This window comes from Pseudonaja textilis, chromosome 6 (assembly GCF_049901715.1).
Source record: "Pseudonaja textilis isolate UNSWEBS1 chromosome 6, rPseTex1.2, whole genome shotgun sequence".
In the NCBI taxonomy this organism is placed as follows: domain Eukaryota; kingdom Metazoa; phylum Chordata; class Lepidosauria; order Squamata; family Elapidae; genus Pseudonaja; species Pseudonaja textilis.
This window is the reverse complement of record NC_141995.1, coordinates 62,433,542-62,446,792: the sequence shown is the minus strand read 5'-3', so window position 1 is coordinate 62,446,792 and position 13,251 is coordinate 62,433,542. Positions and strand designations below refer to the sequence as shown.

The 13,251-nt window shown below is 37.2% G+C and overlaps 1 protein-coding gene and 1 pseudogene across 3 annotated transcripts in view; one reads left to right on the top strand and one right to left on the bottom strand.

The window, feature by feature from the left end:
• Window positions 1–10,832, top strand: part of BOD1L1 (biorientation of chromosomes in cell division 1 like 1) — a 65,973-nt gene extending 55,141 nt beyond the window's left edge. For all 3 annotated transcript variants that reach the window (XM_026699997.2, XM_026699995.2, XM_026699994.2), the window contains exons 23-25: window positions 330–501; window positions 7,053–7,196; window positions 9,796–10,832. In XM_026699997.2, coding sequence (XP_026555782.1) covers window positions 330–501; window positions 7,053–7,196; window positions 9,796–9,904 — 425 coding nt within the window. In that variant the 3' untranslated portion in view covers window positions 9,905–10,832. The remainder of the gene's footprint in view (window positions 1–329; window positions 502–7,052; window positions 7,197–9,795) is intronic.
• On the bottom strand, window positions 750–6,702 carry LOC148125499 (E3 SUMO-protein ligase KIAA1586 pseudogene; annotated as a pseudogene).
• Window positions 10,833–13,251: the final 2,419 nt, after the last annotated feature.

Genomic DNA, 13,251 nt, shown 5'->3' with positions numbered 1-13,251 from the left:
GATCAGCTTTATTCCCTGGGAGAAAAATCATTGGGCTGAAGCTAAAGTAAATGTAAAAAATGTGCAAATCTCTGTAATTTTATGTCAGGATTAGTACAGCCCAGCTGCCTGGGTTCCACCTGAGTTCTCTATGAATTTTGTCTGTGAAAGAAAAAAAGTAAACTATCACAAATGGGTTTAAAGAAATTTAAACAGATACAAATTAAAATATAACGGGATGGAAAATTACATTTTTTATTTACAAGATCCTGTAAGAGCATTCTCTTAAAAAAAAAAAATCTTTTTCTGAGACTTGAGTGGATCTTTGATACTGTCATTAAAATTTGCAGGAAAAAACACACCTGAGTCATCTAAAAAACGTCAGAAGCTACTATCGGTCTCCGAAGAAAGTGTTAAGGGCCGGGATGAAATCAAGGAGAAAGGAGACACTGGTGAAACCGATGGAGATGAGACGCATTCAGGAGCCACAACTAGGTCAGCATCAAGATTAGAAGCAGAAAGGTAATGGCAGCTGTGACAAGACTTGGCAAATCATTTACCGGGACCCTCCCAGTTATGGGGCGATGTTGTGAGAATTGAGTAAAAAGACACTCAGGACTGTCTTTTTCTGTAGTCACTGGTGTATACTTGTCTCAAATCCAGTGGATTTCCCAGCTGATAATGAAGCCTTTCTGGCTTCAGTTACCATATAAATAGAATTTGATGCATTTTAATCCATTTTATATTTATAATTGTTGTGATACATTGTTTCATGAGATAGTTTTAATAATATCTCTAGGCTTTTTAATGCTGAAAGGAATTGTATAATTTTTAGAATCTTTTAGTACATTTTCTATGAAATCACGATAATCATTAATCCTGATTTCATAATTGAAAATTTCACCAAATGCAACCAATTCTCCTTCAGCTGCTCTCCATGGAACCCCCACTTCTTCAATGTTCCAATAATCTGCCTCCAAATAATTTAGAAATTTTAATTTATCAGTGTCTTTAAATTGGCAGACTGTTTTTAAATGTTCGCAATCCATCAATCTTTTCTTCAAATTAGTTACAATGCTTTGTATAAATTTTTCACGAGAAAGTCCCACAAATCGATGATTTTGCATAAAATTTGTATTTTTAAAGGTTTCTGAATTAATTCATCAACCTTATTTTCATATAAACCCTTTTCCTCTATAAGCATTTCAAATGATCTAATTGATCTTATCACAAGTTTTTCAGCCTTCATAATGTCTATGTTTCTCGCTTGCAATGCATTAGAAAGGAGAGATATTTCAGTTAGCACATCAATCATCAAGGCCAAATCAGTGAGAAAATATGAGTTTTCAAGATGGGCAGCCATACCGGAGTATTTTTGATTTGAACAGAAAATCTGATGTAGCGCTGGATAAGCCCACCACACAGCTAGGGTTGATCTTAAACTACAGGCAGCCCATCTTGGTCCAAAAACTCTACCAATTTTTATAATTTCAATCTCAAGTTGTTTGGAAATTTTGTTAAGTTCAATTAGGTTCTTATTCGATGGATGGAAAATAGAATATATTTTATCAATAAAAATTTGAAAATGATTGATTTGCTTTATTTCCCTAATAGAATCATCTAAAACAAGTTGCAGACGATGGTTTAAACAGGGTCATATTATAATGTTTGGAAACTCTGTGGCTCTCCTAGTGCTTACCCCAGATTTTCTCCCAAGCATAACTCTGGCTCCATCAGAGGAAAATCCAATTAAATGTTTCTCCAGATAGTTTCCGTTAAACCCAACTTTATTCAAACTTTCTATAACCAAACAATATATCGACTCTGCATCTGGTTTATCTAATTCTACTAGTTCAAGGAAAATGGTTGGTGAGAAAGCTGGATCCTCAACTTTTAAGTACAGTATAAGAACTGGCTTGGAAGATATTGTTGAGGCTTCGTCAATTAGCAAACAGATTTTGCGAGTTTTCTCAATAATTTTGGTAAATAAATGTTTCCTGATGTCTTTTGCAATGAAATCTACTATTGCAACTGCAGTTTTACGTGAATGCAACCCTGTTCCCAAATCTAAACCATTTGTTATTTGTAATTCAATCAGATCTTCTGTATATGAAAATGGTCTGCACGTTTGTGCCAGACTATACACGCTGTAGTAAACACTCTACATGTACTCCCCAGTTATTTCTCAGTCATCCTCTCCAGTCCTTTGCTTATGGCATCCTGCTCACATTGCTTCAACTTCTCTGTACAGAAGTTGTGAGCCTTAGATGAGAAATGTTCCTTCAATTTCTTTCTGAGGGAAGCTTGTTGTATTTCTTTATTCTTTTCTGATGATTCAATGAGGTAATTCTTCCACTCCTTAGCTCCATGGACACTTTTTTTCTTTGGTCAAAATTTCAAATCTTCTGCAATGCTTGCCAACCTAATTTTTTTCTGGGAAACATCCAGTCCATTATATTTTTCCCTAAAATTATTGTACTGCTGCAGTGTCCAGCAGTCAGGAAGGTTCCCTTCAATGTGTTATTCAGCTCTTCCAGTACCTGATGATGCGCTGGCTTCTTCCTCTGGTCGTGGTGCGAATGATGTGCTGGCTCCGCTTTCCTCAGATTTCAATGGTTGTGGTTGTGACTCTTTTGGATGTCCTTTTTTTGTCTTGCCAAAGAAAGCAGACAAACTCATTTGCCTTTTCATCTTGGCAATATGCTGCAAAAAAAATTCAACAGTGTAGTGGTTTGGACTTGATTGTTGTTCTAAGTTGAGTGGTGAAGGCAGTAGCAAGCGAAGAAAGCAGGCGAGGAACGGAGATCAGTAATATTCAGTTACTTTTAAGAGTCCCTGGCGCTATAGCTAGTTAGTGTTTAAAAGATGTTATGGAAGAGGAACAAGTTTCACCAGACAAGACTGAGACGGAACTGAAAGTGGATTTGAAAATGACAGCCTATTAAAAAAAATGTTGCACTGTGTATATAAAAGAATGGCTGATATTTTCATAATTACAATTTGTTAATTGAAAAAGAAACACTTAAAATGGAAATACTGTTAAGAAACCAAGGGAGTTTGTTATTTTGTGCCAGTAGTGGCACAAATACCTTTCCTAGCCAAGACTACCTACCTGGATCTAATGGAATGCTCCCTCTCTAGCAGAGAGAGAGAAGCCGGGGGAAGCCACGTTTGGTCACCTAACCCTTTTAGAATGCAGCTTAAAAATGTAGTGAAGCTTTTTACAGCTTTATGCAGACATAGTATAAAAAAAAGATAATAGTACAAAATCATCTAAGAAGTTAGATTAAGAATGGAATTGATACGCACATTCACAGAGCAATACTGAATTCTTTTTCTGAAATTTATTCCTTAATTTTAAAAAAACTGGAATATATGAATTCAGTATTGGGCTCTGCTAGTGTAGCTATTCAAGAGGATGTAGTGTCAAGGTTAGCAAAAATGGTAAAGCAACATATAGATTTAAATTTTAAAAGCAGAAATATTTTTGTTGGTACCCACATAAATAAAGGAAGTACACATATTTAATGTTACGCGTGTTAGCAGCGGCTAGAATTATGTTTGCACAACAGTGGAAAAACAAAGAGATCCCCATAGATGAAAATGAAATTAAAAAATTACAATGTGCAGAAATGGATAGAGATAAGAGGTAGAAATTAGGTGGAGAATGATCATTGCTATGTATGAATTAAATACAGAAAGTTGATAATTATAAACATGTTGATATAATTAACAAAATTAGAAATAAGCCAATACAAAGAAATTTAAATAATTTTTGTTACACTGCTGTACTTATTGATATTTGTTTCTGCTTTCCTTTTTCATTTATGAAATATTTTATAATACTTTATAATATACAGAGGTAGGGTAAAGTAAGGATATATTGTTATAGAATAGATTGGTGATGATGAAATGAACATTATAAAGTAGATTAAGTAAAAATGGTGATTTGCTCGCATAAAATGATGTAATATTAGTAAAGTCTACTAAGTATTTAATAATAGCAATAATAGTAATAATATAATAATATAAATATATATAGTGGATTTATGATATAAGGATTAATGCAAATTGGAAGGGAAAATCTGCAGAGATTGTGCACAAGTGATTTGTACCAACCAACACACTGTATGTAACTGATGATGGTTTATGTTTTATGTTTGTTTTGTTTATGTTTAAAAAAAATAAAACACTTTTATTTAAAAAAAATTCCATTTATGTATGCATGCAACTTGTTACATTGATGTTGCTATTTATTGATTTAAGCAGAAACAGATAATGTATAACATCAATGTAACAAGACGTTGCCTGTCTCATTTTTGGTAAGTTGCTTTTTTATTTATTTATGTATTTATTTATTTTTTTACTATCTGTTTTTGTTTTTATTAATCATAAAAACAAAACAGATACTAAAGAAATAAATAAATACTTAAATAAAAATTATTTTGCTATTCATCTTGATGTTTCTTTAAGCAAAGGAGAAAGAAACAAATATGAATAGTAAAATAATTTTTATTTATGTACTTATTTAGTATCTGTTTTGTTTTTAGGATTAATAAAAACAAAAACAGATAGTGAAAAAATAAATACATAAATTTTTAAAAAAAGCAACTTACCAAAAATGAGACTTGGCTAGCCAGCTACGCCGGGGTCCTCCTCAGTCTTCAAGCTTGCTGCAGCGAGGATGGCCGGCCTGGGAGTCGGCTCTTGACTGGGCTGGTGGCGGCGGCAGCAGGAGGAGGTAGGGGACCAGGCCGGTAGGACTTGCTGCTTTGCCTCCTCACTACCAATCGGATGGTAGTGGATTGTATTGAGGAATACACTGGAGGGGCATGATACATAGTTACTTTCAAAGACACTATATCAGAAATTCCTTATTGTTAATTTGGGAGAAAACGAGAGAACAACATTGTTTGACCAGTTTGGCTTTCAACAATGGAAGCACTTATAGACCCAAACATTATTAATAGGGGAAATACCGTTAGATACAAAGATATTTTGAATGAAAAAAGTGAGCTCAAATGAAACAAGAATTAAATGAACAAGGGTTTGATACGGTTTGGTATTTATATACGCAAATACATTCTAGATGTGAAAAAAATGTGAAAACAGGGTTTTTATAAAGAATTGAACAAAATACTAGCAGGAACAGAAGAAAATTTGATTAAAAAATTGTACAATTACTCATTGGGTATTAAAATGGAAGAACAAGTGAAGGAGACGATGATAGCATGGGCAAAAAAATGGATATGCTACAGAACTAGATAAATGGCAGAAACTATAAATTAACAATGTCAACAGCGTATAAAGAAAACTTATATAAGATGTTTTACAGATGGCATCTTGTGCCGGCAAGACTGGCAAAGATGTTGAAAGATAAATCAGCTAAGTGTTGGAAATGCCGTCAGACACCCAGAACATGTGGTGGACATGTGTAAAAGCCAAGAGATATTGAAGAAAAATAAATACCTGGTTGGAAAAGATGATAAAGCAATATATAGACTTAAAACCTGAAATATTTTTGTTAGGGATGATACCTGAAAGTGATAGCAAAGAAAAGACATATTTAATCATTCATATATTAACTGCAGCTAGAATAGTATTTAGTCAAAACTGGAAAAGTGAAAAGATTCCAATAAAAGAAAATGTGATCAGGAAAATATTAGAATGTGCAGAAATGAATAGATTAACACCGGCAATTAAAGAAAAAGAACAGACTGAATATTATATGATATGGGGATTATTTCATCAATGGTTGCAAAAGAAAAACAAATTAGAAATTAAATATATGAAGACGACACACTGTTTAAAGGAAAATGGAATGTTTGTTAAACAAAATAATAAAAAAGATTGAGTAAATTTTAAAAAAAGGTTTAATAGCAGTAACTGTCAAAGACATCTTGGAGTCTTAGTGAACAACCAACTAAATGGGAGCCAGCCGTGTGCAGCAGCAGCCCAAAAAGCCAATGCAATCCTAAGCTGCATTAACAGAGGGATACAATCAAGTTCAAGTGAGGTACTAATACCACTCTAAAAAGCCTTAGTAAGGCCACACCTAGAGTACTGCATCCAGTTTGATCATCACACTGTAAAAAAAGATGCTGAGACTTAAAGTGCAGAGAAGAGCAACCAGGATGATTAGGGGAGGCTAAAACCTAAGATGAATTCAGGCCTGGCTGGTCTAGTGAAGAGAAGGACCAGGGGAGACATGATAGCAGTGCTCCAATATCTGAGGGGCTGCCACAAAGGAAGGGGGTCAACCTATCCTCCAAAGCACCAGAAGGCAAGACAGGGAACAATGCGTGGAAACTAATCAAGGAGAGAAGGAACCCGGAACTAAGGAGCCAGTTCCTAAGAGTGGGAAAAATTAGCCGGTGGGAGGGCTTGCCTTCAGAAATCGTGGGTGCTCTATCACTGGTGGCTTTGAAGAAGAGACTGGACGGCCACTTCTCTGGAATGCTACAGAATTCCCTGCTTCAGCAGGAGATTGAACTACAAGACCTCCAAGGCCCCTTCCAACTCTGTTATTCTGTTACTCAGTGATTGCAGTAGCTGCTTCTGTTAAAACAAGATGTGACAACTGGACTTGTTCTTCACCGGATCAGACATTTTTATGTCTTAGCATTTTTTGCTAGAGTTTCCTAGAACAGGACAATGTTTAGCCACATCCCTTCATGTATTTACAGAAGGAGGCTGACCAATAGCCAATTGCTTGTTGGCCATTCTTGAAATGAAACCACCAGTTCTGCTTTTTTGTCATATTATAATGATAGATCTAGTGTTTTAGAAATATAAGGGTATGTAAAAGGACTACACAAACCACCAAGTTATTATTTTGTTTTGCATCTAAGAGAGCTAGAAGTGATCCACACACCCTTACATTTTTCCTCACTTTAAAATGTCAACCCCATCTCTCTCCCTGTCCCTCCCTCTCCCCCATAATTGAAGTCAGAGGTTTTTAAATAAGAGTGGGAACATTATAGACTCTCCTAAGCTCCATTTTGGGGGATTATGCCTTTAATCATTTTACCTAGAAAAGTCCTTCTTCAGTATTTGTGCTTATTTTTTTTCAGGAAGCAGCCAAACAAGCCAACAACCCGAGCTTCATCAAAAAGCCAGAATTCATCCCCGGCTCTTTCTACAAGTCGTTGGAAATTAGCAGAGAAGAAGCAGTCATCTGCCACTGCAAAAGTGAACAGAAGTCCTCGCTTGGCCCAGTAAGTGGGAAAAAAGTATCTTAAGATTCTCCTCCTTTCTTCTGATCGATCATTACTACCCAAAATGATGCCACAGTACTGGTGGGATAACTACAGGACACGAGTCCTGTCATGGTTCTGAGTAATGCTACAGATCAATTCAAGACTCTGAGGCCTTGGCTTCCTCAAAAATACAGTTTATTGGGTACAACTTATCGGCACGGTCAAATGTGAAACCAACACTGAATAATTCCTGTGATTTTAGTATAATTAAAGAATAGATACTTTCCACACCCCTTGTATCACAGGTCACATTAGCCGACCAAGCAGGTGAGGAACGTCTCGGCAGTCCCTCCAGCCATTGCTAGGGCACGTTGATCCGGCCTTGCTTCTCGGGAGCCTTATCTTTGTTATGTCTGGCACATCCATAAGTCTCCCTCTCCCCATAAGTATGGTAACTAAGAAACGAAGCAAGAAAAATATGGCTTCAGCTAGAGTAATTTCAAGAGTGGACAGTTTATCTCTGTAATGTTCTAGAAGCATCTGGCTGTCCATAACTGAATATCAGATATGATCTGACAGGGGGCTTCTCTGTTACTGTGCTTAAAAGGTAGCCTCCAATATTTACCGAAATTTTGAGGGTAACATTGAGGGAAAATATCTTTTATCCTGTTCATATAAACAACATATTTTGCTTCAGTATGGTTTATTTACTTTTGTTTTTTTAAAAAAATAAGCTTTTTTAATTTTACAATTAAAACAGACAAACAACACATACATAAATGTGAAAAAGAAAATGAAATAAAGAAGGAAAAGTGGAAAAGAAAATTCAGAAAACAATTAAAAACCGTTTCGTCCTAGACAGTTTGTGGGACCTTATTTTCAACCTTATTTTATACCTCATACCCTATTTATACCCTATTTACTTCTATAACATCATAGTTCGAAACCCAAAAATCTCAGCATCTGTATTTCTCTGTAACAGCCTTATGGGGTAGAAAACACTTGTTGACAAGCAACTGGCAGTCCAAAACTCATTTTAAGATGAAGGTGGTTTATTGACCACAGAAAAAGCCAGACACTCAAGCAAGTTTGGAAGATTGAGCATGGAAGATAGTTCTTCATGCTAGCCAAAAACAAAGGAAGTATCCATAGGATCAGGAAATAAGCTATATATGACAAGTATCTCATGGCTCAGCCAGGTATCAGATTGTCATGTGCATGAATCTGTAGTGCTCAGGATCCAAAAAGATCTTAACGGACTTGACCAGTGGGCCCTGTCCCCAAAAATGAAATTTAATGTGAAGAAAAACAAGGCAGGAAAATCCAAAGCTACAAGTGAATCTTAGGCAAAACCTGGCTTAAAAAACAGTAACTGTGACAGGGACTGTGGAGTCATAGTGGCCGACCACTTAAATATGGACCAGCAGTGTGCGGCAAATAGCTAAAAATAGCTAATACAATCCTTGGTTGTATAAACAGAGGCATAGAATCAAAATTATGTGAAGTGTTAGTACCGGTTTATAAAACCTTAGTAAGGCAAGAATACTGAAATACTGCATCCAATTTTTGTCACCACATTACAAAAAAGATGTTGAGACTTTGGAAAAATTGAAGAGAAGAGTAACTTAAGATGATTAAAGGCCTGGAGACTAAATCGTCTGAAGAACGGTTGCAGGAATTGGGTATGGCTGGTCTAGAGAAAAGAAGGACTAGGGTGACATGATAACAGTATTTCAGTGTTTGAGGGGCTGCCCCAAAGAAGATTTAGGGGTCAGTTTATTTTTTCAAAGCCCCAGAAGGCAAGGCAAGAAACAACGGATGGAAACTAATGAAGGAAGAAGCAATCTGAAATGAAGTAGAACTTTCCTAACAGTGAGGACAATTAACCAGTGGAATAGCTTGTCCTCTGAAGTTGTGGGTGCTTCATCATTGTAAGTTTTTAAGAAGTGACTGGACACCCGCTTGTCTGAAATGACACAGGGTCTCCTGCTTGAGCAGGGGGTCAGACTAGAAGACCCCCAAGGTCCTTGTAATCATTGGGCTAAAGAGGAAGGATGCCTGGGATATGCAGTCTCCAGAATCTGTTATAATTGAGGCAATTCATAAATACAATAAGTCAGTAAGCAAGCCAAGAAATAACAGTATTTCATATCATTTTATTTGAAAAATAGAACATTTTTCAAGCATTTAAGCAGAATCCTCAGGGAAGAATTCAGTTTTTTATAGGTTTCAGAGGTCAAGGAGGTCTGATGAGAAGAGCAGTGGGAGGTACCCAGATGTTTGGGATCTGCCAGGGCAAAGCCTCATCCATGACTTGACTGGGAATCCCAGAGGACGCAGTGGTCCAAGTGAGAAGATGGCAGGGGGTCAAGATGCCCAGGGACATGAAGTGGCAGCAGACACTTTTCCAAAGATGCTCTTGATGAGCAGCCAAACAAGCCTCGTCAGGCAGCCGAAAAGAGGCAAAGTGGCATCAAATTCTCTTGCTTCCCAATTTGGCCAGGATCCCAACAATGCCATTGTTGGCGACTGTTTCTCCCAAAGCAGCCATGGGACTGGTTTGATCAAAATCACTGGATTCTGTGCTTACTTTTTTTGTTTGTTTTGATACTTCCAGATCAAAATTTCAACCCACCAAGCGCAGAAGGGAAGCGAGTCCCCCGGTGTCACGTAAGAAGGATCACCCGAGGCCTGAGGAGACTGATATGAAAAAGTCCAAGCGATAGTTGGAAGCCCTGTCAGTGGGGATTCAGGGTCAGAGGGAACATTGTCTGCTCTATAAAGCTTGGGTAGGCTGCATGTGTGTATTTCCAAGATGTAACCTATAACACACATTTAAACAGCTTTATAGACTGTTTGTTTATGAAGAAGATGATATGAATTAATTTGCTGATGCTTCCAATCCACTCTAGTGGCGTCTTAACACCTTTTGTATATAAAACATTTATTTAAAAAAGATTGTATTTTACTGTGTATGAACATAATGGAAACACGTTATTGAACTGCAACACCTGGTATTATATCATATGGTTTTAACTGAATTATTTAATGTTGTGCTTGCCATGCTTAGTGCTGGGTAGGAGTAGGAGAAGGAAGGGCAAAGCTAATTTGGCTCAGAACTTCAGGTCAAGTAGATAGGCATAAGGAGAGCTTTGTTAGTTCCCTTGTTGTGTTTGTAACTTTCTCTATGCTAAGAGTTAAGAGTAACATTTACAGTGTTGAGTTCAACATGCCCTTTCCTTTGGAAATGTATTCTCACTTGTAAAATTTCTCCCAGTGCCCCAGCCGGAACACAGTTCAAGAAGAGTTTTGGACGGGAGAGCTCATCACCTTTCTGTGGAGCTCTGGGTGGTTCTTCTCACATGGCTTTTGTTTCTCCATTGAAAGATGGAAAACAAAAGGACTGAAAAGATTGGCAACGTGCCTACTTTATCCACTAGTATTAAAGAAGGGCGTAGAATATGGCTAGTTGTCCAAACTTTTAGTAGACTTGCATTTTACTCTCTCAAGAACAAATCTTCAATTTGAGTTCCATGTAAAGCTTTTTTATTGTTAATCGCATTTGTCTCTTGCAAAGATGTAAGTTGCCAAATATTATGAGATTATTTTAAAATGTTCATATTCATCTTTTATAACTAAAACCAACATTTTTAATTTGTTGTTGTTTGGATTTTTTTTTTGTTGTACTATGGATATTTCTGTCAAATATTCTGGTTTGTTTCTTATTGATTTTTTATATATAAATTACAAAATACAAAACGAAATGTTTCTAAACTAGAGTCTCAGTATCTGAATTGCTAGGTTTTTGCATGTATTCCTAGTATACGCTCAAAGATTGTCATCCCAAACATTCCTGAATCTTATTGATATCTGTGCAGGTTAAGCACAAGTGAAATCTCTAATGCTCTGAGCCCAGCAATGTAATGATTCTTTGTTTTGGATTGGGCTCATGAAATAGAAGTTACAACCTAGGTCAGTCATGTTCATAGGGGGGGCTGTAGGATACGACCAAAATCAAAATGGTGGCCACGACAGCAGAGTCAAAACTTTGCCTGATTTTTATGTGCAAAGCCTCAATCACATTATTGTGGCTGTCGTTCTGACCTTTTTGATTTAGTGGATGCCCCTGCATTTCGGATAAAACTTCTTAACCCGTTTCTATTTTTAATTGTGACAGATTAAAACTGTTATCATTTTAATGCAGCACCATGGATATTTTTTATCTTTAATTCCAACTGACTGGGTACAGAAAGACTCAACAATTTCGGTTGACCTTCGTAGTTGTTGTCTTGCATGATGTGAAGGCAGGAAATTACAAGTAATTCAAGGCTGCAAAAATGCACCCTTCCTCCCTCCTCCAAATTGTGAAGCCCCACTTCCTGATGCCGAGTCTTACAGCAGGACTGTCAAACTCCTGGCCCAGGGGTCGGGTGTGTCATGTGCTGGCCATGCCTGTGCCTGGTTCAGCGAAGGGGGGAAAAATCCCGATATGTCACATGATGCTGCCATGCCACCATGAGTTTGACCCCCCACTCTTTAAGTTTCAAGCTCTTTTGCAGGGATAGTGGGGGAAGGGAGCAGCCAAAGGGCCTGACCCCTCCCCCTTTTTCCACAGAAAAGCCTTTCCTAAAAAGTTGTCACATTCTTTTATATAGAAAGTTTATTATTGATATTCATTAGCTTTGGTTATCATAGTTCAATCAAATTAATCTCTTCCTTTCATACAGCCATTAGCCATCAGATACGGGCATCTCCTGTTTGGGTCTTTGACTCAATTGCTCTCTCCAACCATGCCTGTGAATTGCATAACCCCAAGGATTTTGGCCAACACCCATCTGGCTTCAGTTGGACTGTCCTAAACTTCATCTATATACAAACGGCCACATCTCTAGCCCAATGAAGTAAAGTAGCAGAGGATAGATTATCCCACCACAGGGTAGTTTTAACTGTATCTTCTATTAAGAAGAATTTCTTCCAACTAGAAATCTAGCTTAGGAACAAATTGACTAGATTTTATTGGAGAGTTCTTTCAGGTTCTTTTTTGGCTTCTAAGACTAGTCTTCAGCTTTGGGATTTTCCAAAGTGGTCTTCTGTTTAAATATCTACCAGTCCTGCTCAGTTTAGCTTTTTTCAAGATCAAAGTCACTAAGATGCAACCATTTGTTGTGACATAGGGAGATGCAACACTTTAGATTAAGCAACTTCCTTGGAGCAGTAATTGTCCCAACTAGAGGGGAAATGATCTTGGATTAAACTTTGATCTTTGGTTTCTCAGCTGAGATAAAAGTAGGGTTTTCTAAGCATCTTAGCAAAGGGTTCTCAAGAGCTTCAGTAGAGGCACACAGTCTGAAAAGCCACCGAAAACTCAGGTCTGGGGGAAAAACATCAGAAGTGCCTCCAGATGCTATTGGAGTCATCTTTATCATGAGCTATTGCACTGGACTATAAATCTTAAAATCTTCATCCTGCTATCCAGAAGAGTCCCTGAAAACCAATGGAAAATGAATTGTATTCTGTCAAGTACCACTGGTAGTACTGCAAGTACTGTTAACATTGCAGGAAAAATGGATTCCTATACCCTGTTACAATACATTAAAGAAAAATAGTGCTTTCTTTATTAGAGGCTACTTTAACGGCAATTGCTGAATCTGTCTCACAGGATCAGATTCCAGTGATTCTGAGCAGTATTTTTAATCACTTTTTGTACATGTGTAATACAACCAAACTCATGGTGCACACTAAGTGTATTACATGGAATGCAGGCAGCTAAAAGTGGAAAGTTTGATTTAGTTATATCTCCTTTGTTCTTTACTTTGTGCATGATCATTTTTTTTATTCTTGATGCCAATTATTTTTAATAGTGCTGATTTATTTTTATTTTTTTACAAGTTAGATGTGGGAGAACAAACCATTCAGATGAGGATTTAGACCAGGGCTGTCCAACCGTGGCCACTTTAAGACTTGTGGACTTCAACTCCCAGAGTTCCTCAGCCAGCAAGCTGGCTGAGGAACTCTGGGAGTTGAAGTCCACAAGTCTTAAAGTGGCCACGGTTGGACAGCCCTGATTTAGACA